General features: G+C 43.0%; 1 protein-coding gene across 1 annotated transcript in view; it reads right to left on the bottom strand.

Moving 5' to 3' along the window:
- LOC311229107 (utrophin-like) overlaps positions 1-7,500 on the bottom strand; it is a gene marked incomplete at its 3' end in the record, with an annotated part of 228,255 nt that overhangs the window by 120,857 nt on the left and 99,898 nt on the right. Inside the window, 1 exon segment of the mRNA XM_084315124.1 lies at positions 6,797-6,969. Within this exon segment, the coding sequence (XP_084171250.1) occupies positions 6,797-6,969 (173 nt within the window).

Below are 7,500 nucleotides of genomic sequence, written 5' to 3'. Positions count from 1 at the left end.
CTTTGGCTCAGGGGTAGAGCGGGTCGTCCAATGATCGAAGGGTTGGTGGTTCGAATCCCGCTCAAGCCCATGTCCATCCCATTGCCGTTGTGTCCTTGGGCAAGACACTTAACCTACTTGCCTCGTATGAATGTGTATGCATGTGAATGAATGTTGGTGGTGGTCGGAGGGGCCGTAGGCGATGATTATTCACCACCCTTCCGTGAGTCTGCCTCAGGGCAGCTCTGGCTGCAATTGTAGCTCACCACCACCGGTATGACTGTGTATGAACAAATAATGGACTCTGTAAGCGCTCTGGGGTCACTGGGGTGTCATGAAGAGTGCTATATAAATCCAATCCATTATTGTAAAAAGTAACACGTTAGATTACTATTTACTGAAAAAAGTAATCAGATTAGAGTAACTAGTTACTGGCATCACTGCTACTGTGTATGTAATATATGTACTACTGTGTATGCGCAAAAACACATTTTTGCCAGCTCAGCACTTTTAGTCCCCCATGAGAACCAGGTGAATTACTGAGTATGCAACGCGCGCACTGTACCGTACAATGCGTATACACAGAGCTTCTCTCCCTTTTCCGCTCTTCCCTTCTCCCTCTAGCATTAGTGGAATGTCCCTCGAAAGAATGGAAAAGGCAACGTCTTCATTTTGCCGGTGTTTTCAATTAGTATTATCAACTGGAAGCCGGACTCCTTCGTGGGAGAGCACGAGGAGAGCGGAGTGTTTTAGATTCACGTCCCGTCTCGACCCGTCTCGCCCCACCCGCTCCAAATGCCTATGTGGTTAGTTATGTTAACCCTTTCACTGCCACACGGCAGCCGGTTAACCCTTTCACTGTGACAATACAGAAGGTTAGCCCTTTACCATCACACAACTGACGGCGATGCTCTATCATTAGCATCATTAGCTCTGCGGATGCGGAGCTAATGATGCTAATGATGGAGCATCGCCGTCGGTTGTGTGATAGTAAAGGGTTAACCTTCTGTCGTGTGGCAGTGAAAGGGTTAATGAGGAGGCCGAAAGTTGACATTAGAGTCAAAGGGTTTTGATTTCACAAAAACGGATACAATTATGTTTATTAGGTGGTTCAGAGTGTCTAATTTCAGGAATAAGAGTTGTTTTGTGCCAATCTAAACTCCATGCTGCTCAAATGGAATGTTTTTCCATTTATCTAATCATACCGTCCATCCAGATTTACACTTGAAATGTGAATCAATTTGTTATGCGATGCCTACAAGATTGAACTTAAGGATATCATTTTGCAATCATAGTACTATTCAACATGTCTAAGCATGAAAGAGAGGTGCTTCATGTTGTGGATGTTTATTTTCCAACAAATAGCTTGTCGTCACAAAACATTTTGAAATAGCGAAAGTACAACGGTATAACAAAACCATGCTGTAATACGAAACATGGTGTGCATACATGTGTACAATATAATGTAGAAATGATAACACTGCAATAATGATACATTATCAATAAGTTAATACATGAAGAGATAAAATAAAAAAAAATTCATGTTTGAAGTTAGAATAGGAGATCATTCTGTGATGTTCTGAATCGTGTGTTTGAATGTGTGGCCATAACCATAAGAGGTGTGTGTGTGTGTGTGTGCGCGCGTGTGCGTGTGTGTGTGTGCGTGCGTGCGTGTGTGTGCGTGCGTGCATGTGTGTGTGCGTGCGTGTGTGTGTGTGTGCATGGTACTTCATGTAGTGATCTCCCTTTGAATATGTTTTCAATTTCTATAGATTTTCGTCTCCCTGCTCCTTTTCGCTCATGAAACGTGCAAATTCATCATCAAACCTTTATTTAACCAGAAATAAAAACCCATCGAGATGTTATTAATCTTAATAAAATATAAGCCCAATAAAACAATAACAGTCAACCTGTAGAAAAGTGTGAAGCATCAAAGCAGGAGCAGCAGGTGGCAAGAATTTCAGAAATGTTTTGTTTGAAGCGACACAAAGAGATCGAAGAGGCCAATTCGAGACGTATATATGGAGGTCATTCCAGGACCAAGGACCGAAATAAAATAGGCTTCTTTTACTTGCCTCAGTCCGCACGGGCGGTATTTAAAAATGCATCCAGGAGCTGGATCTGAGGATTGAGGGAGTTTTGAATTAATTCAAGCTTGGGACTGATGTACCGTGAAGTTTACCAAGAACAGCCTTATATATGAAGACATACCAGTGATGCAACCTGCGTGTAGCCAGTGAAGTCCAACCAATTAGTGAATAGAATGCGTCCTATAAGGTGACATGGAGATAAATCTCAGAGCGGCATGATAAGGCAGTAGGACGAGAAATTGAGATGTGCTTTGCTTTGATTACGAAACACTTCCTTGTATGATTAACTGTGCATTACCCATGAATTGAAGCTTTTTTTTTTTTTTTTACTTTTTTTTTATGCTAATCAGTGATGTAACTATTCATTATTTTAACATCCTGTATCTCCTGTACCTCCCCCCCCCTCTGCTTAGCATCTTTTACCCATCAATCCCTCACTCCCCCGATCTCCTCCTCCTCCTCCGCCGCACCTCCTCCTCCTCTCTCTCTCAAACCTCTTCATCCTTCATCCTTTGAACAACTCCATCTGGCCCAGTCATCTTCACTTTCTCTCCCCCTCCCTCTCCCCCCCCTCTCTCTCCCTCTCTGTCTCTGCTGCCCATCCCTGTGTATTTATGGCGGAGGCTGCAGCTGCTGGTGCAGTGCTGGTCCGTGGCCTCTGAAGTTTATGATGTTGGGTCTTACCGGGAGAGCCGAGAGGAGAGATGTGATTTCCAGCGTCTGTCCAGCCCGCGGGCGGAGCCCCCCGTGAGCTACTGTATAGCCGGAGTTAATAATAACCCTTTCACTGCCACACTACAGAAGGTTAACCCTTTACTATCACACTACCGACGGGGTGGTTAACCTGGCTGTCGTGTGGCAGTGAAAGGGTTAACCTTCCGTCGTGTGTTGTCGCGGTGAAAGGGTTAACCGTTTTGGTAGTGCGGCAGTAATAGAACTCCCCCTCGGGGCGCCACACACATCAATATTACACCGATTCCGCGGCGGTCAGGACACATACACGTCAGCGCGCGCCGGTGTGTAGTATATCATAATGATGATGGATGGTGATCGATGTTGACGCGGGGAGCGATGGCCTGTCGTGAATCGCACCGTGTTGATATTTCAACGGTGGCTCACTTGTGGAAAGGACGCCCCCCCCCCCCCCCCCCCCCCCCCCGGTCAATACGGGAGGAAATATTATTAAGTGTGCACAGTTTGGGGTGGTGTCGTGTAAATAAATAAATAAATAAATAGCACGAAGGCCACGGTTTAGAGTCGACCCTTTTGATTTTATGCCCTGCCTGATTCTGCCGAGTGGAGGGGAAAAACACTGTTCTAGTTGGGCGTTTGTACACAAACTTCAGTATCGACTCCTTTTTAGCCTTGGTGCTGATTGACTGCTTGGTGTTGTGCTGCACGGGACTCAAGTCACAATATTAGGTACGTGGGGAAGTGTATACTGCGGAGAAACAGTAGGCTACTGACTATTGGTTAAGTACTGCTGAGTTCTAGAGTTACATAAGACACTCAGTACAATAGAATTTTTTTTTTTTTTTTTTTTAAGATACATTTTTTGTATTGCTTTTCATGGTCAGACAGATGAGGAGAGGATGAACGGGAGAAGAGGCGGGAAGACATGCGACAAATGTCACCGGGAGCGGGAAGCGAACCCGGGACAGTCGTGTACTGTAGGTGTGCGATGCACTAACGTGGTGCGCCACGAGGGCGCCCGAGTACAAATCTTTATTTATGTTTATCGATCAGACTAAGGCTTTCGATTCTGTCTATTATGGCTGGGTGATTCTTGCTAAAAATGTGAATCACGATTTTTCTCTCTAAGAATTGAGATCACGATTCTCTCACACGATTCTTATTTTTTCAATAACATCTTTTATTGCACTCTCTTAAACAGACAACGTAACATATATCAAAGTGCTTGACTTAAACTTAAACATATATGAAAGTGCTTGACTTAAACTTAAGTCTCTTGTAACATACAAAATAACTCAAGTCAGAATCGTCATCATTTAAAAAAGTTAAGTAAAAAAATAAAACAGTCATAATTTAGAAATGAGATTGCATAGGTCTATGAATCTAGATCGCGATTTTTTTTTTCGATTAATCGCCCAGCCCTACTGTCGATCATCACATATTATTTAATACTCTCCTGAGGGTGGGTTTCAGTCAAAATGGGGTTGCTTGGTTCATGAGCTATCTCCTTGACTGTACACAGTGTGTCAGGCTTGGTGACTCTGTCTCTGATCCAATTACTTTAGAGAAGGGGGTTCCACAAGGTTACATTTTGGGTCCGCTTCTTTTTCTATTATATGTAAATAACATCTGTGGTAATTTAACTCACTTCCGGTACCATATATATGCTGATGATAGTTATGTATTCTTGTGCTCCTTCTCTTGAGGCTGCATAAAAAATGTACAGTCTGATTTTGCCTCCTTGCAGCATACTCTCATTGACTCAAAACTGCTATTGAATGGTAGCAAAACAAAGGAAATGGTATTTGCTCCAACTAGGTCAACTGTCTCCCCCCCTCTATTTTCACCCTTGATGGTTGTTCTATTGAGGTTATTGAAATACCTTGGCATCTGGCTGGACAATAACCTAGATTTTAAACATCATATTGATGCTTTAATCAAAAAACTTAAATTCACAGTTGCTTTTTTCTATAGGGTTAAAATCATGCTTTCCCCCACCTCCTGTAAACGGGTGGTTATGGCCCTTTTTTTTGTCTCAACTAGATTATGGTGACATAGTTTATAGATTTGCTTGTCCTACTGCCTTAGCCAAACTTGATCCGCTTTACCATGCTGCTCTGAGATTTATCTCCAACTCACCGTATAGGACGCATCACTGTACATTCTATTCACTAATTGGTTGGACTTCACTGGCTACACACAGGTTGCAGCATCACTGTACACTTTACTCACTAATTGGTTGGACTTCACTGGCTACATGCAGGTTGCAACACTGGTACAGTATGTTTTCATATATAAGGCTGTTCTTGGTAAACGTCACGGTACATCAGTTCCAAGCTTGAATTAATTCAAAACTCCCTCAATCTCAGATCCAGCACCTGGATGCATTTTAAAATACCGCCCGTGCGGACTGAGGCAAGTAAAAGAAGCCTATTTTATTTCGGTCCTTGGTCCTGGAATGACCTCCATATACGTCTCGAATTGGCCTCTTCGATCTCTTTGTGTTACTTCAAACTAAAAATATCTGAAATCCTTGCCACCTGCTGCTCCTGCTTTGATGCTTCACACTTTTCTACAGGTTGATTGTTACCGTTTTATTGTGCTTGTATTTTATTAAGCTGAATTTATTTCCATAAAAATGTTGGTTGTATGGTAGTCTGCTGTATGTGTATTGTGCTTTGTTATGTATGTATTGTCATAATTACTGGTTACTAGGGATATCCGATATTATCGGCCGATAATAATGTGATATCGGAAGATATCGGTATCGGTTTTAATTTATTTAACCTTTATTTACCCAGGCAAGCAAGTAAGAACTAATTCTGATTTTATTTATTGTCAAAAATATGCATAATGTTGTGTTAATTCCACAACAAGAGATATGTAATGTTAATTACGTGAAATTATTCAGTTTTTGGGGGGGTGGGGGGGGGGGGGGGGGGGGACCCTGCATATACCCGTATCGGTTGATAATATATCGGTATCGGAAATTAAGAGTTGGACAATATCGGTATAGGTAAAAAAGCCAATATCGAACATCCCTACTGGTTACCCTTTGTTTTCTCAAATAAGAGAGATCTGACAGGTTTCTATGTGCCAGAAACGCAGAAGATCCAGTGGCCTTGCTTTGATTCATGACATGTTAAACATGGCTCATGGTGCTGGGGAAATACTCCCAATACTGAAACCATATTTTAGCCTCATATTAGTGCTGGTGTTTCTAAGTGACCGGATGTTGGCAGACTTGGTTTTCAGGTATAAACATAACGTGATGATGGTACTGACCGGATGTTGGCCGACTTGGTCTTCAGGTAAATAAACATAACGTGATGATGGTACTGAACGGATGTTGGCAGACTTGGTTTTCAGGTATAAACATAACGTGATGATGGTACTGACCGGATGTTGGCAGACTTGGTTTTCAGGTATAAACATAACGTGATGATGGTATATTTATATTATGATGAAGGATTGCACTACAACTCGTACACCTTACTGTAAATTGTACCTAAAATTGTACCTCATCCCATTTCTGCTTTGCACTAGATAGTACTGTACATTAGTACACTGCATAGTATTGTGTATTGTATATTATATGGTAACTCAGAACATTGTACATATGTCTATACCGAACACTGTGACCTCATTTTTCTTCTTCTAAATTCATGCTATATTATGTTATTATGTTATTTGATACTATCTTGTCTAGCACAGTCTCTGGAGCGTAACAGTAAGAAGCATTTTGTATGAAAGTATTCTGTACTTCTGTATGACAACTATTAAAGAACTTGAACTTGAACTTGGTACTGACCGGATGTTGGCAGACTTGGTCTTCAGGTAAAACATAACGTGATGGTACTGACCGGATGTTGGCAGACTTGGTTTTCAGGTATATAAATATAACGTGATGGTACTGACCGGATGTTGGCAGACTTGGTCTTCAGGTATATAAACATAACGTGATGATGGTACTGACCGGATGTTGGCAGACTTGGTCTTCAGGTATATAAACATAACGTGATGATGGTACTGACCGGATGTTGGCAGACTTGGTCTTCAGGTGGCTCCAGCGCTGGTTCATGTCATCCAGTCTGTGCTGGAGGAACACGGCCTCGTCAGAGTTGCCCAGGGCCTTGACCATCTTCGACTTGTTCCCCTCCACGCTCTTATAGATGTCATTGTGGGCGTCGATCTCTGCCTGGATATCCTACAAACGGGGGAGAAAGAGACATACGCTATATTTAATTGGTATATGTCTGGTGTTAATATGAACTGATAACATGTTACATGGTGATGATAATATCACATGGAGATAACTGAGGAAGTCAAGTGGAGAATGTTTAAGATAAGATAAGATACGTTATTGGGCGGCTACGTGGCGTAGTGGGCAAGGCGCTCGCCACGAAATCTGGAGACGCTGGGCTTGCCTGTTCGAGCCCAGCGCTCCACATTTGCTTTCAGTTTAGCTGGTCGTCCGTACTAATACACATTGGCCGTATTAGGGGGTGGGAAACTGATGGGTGGGGATCGGGCGTTGTGGACAGCGACTCCTACAGGTCGGTTGGTGCGCCTGCGCAGTAGAATCAGGAAGTGTCGGGGGCAGCGTGAGCCTCCCACGCGTTACTCCTCGACACTGAGAGATCGAGCTGCGCAGGTGAAAAGATGCGACTGCTGTTACCTCAAGTACCGGAGGGGACTTGTGCTATGTATGACTTAGTCCACATTGCAGCCGGCTTGT

Source organism: Notolepis coatsorum (assembly GCF_963971535.1).
Source record: "Notolepis coatsorum genome assembly, chromosome: 5".
Taxonomy (NCBI): domain Eukaryota; kingdom Metazoa; phylum Chordata; class Actinopteri; order Aulopiformes; family Paralepididae; genus Notolepis; species Notolepis coatsorum.
This window is presented reverse-complemented; position numbering and strand designations above follow the sequence as displayed.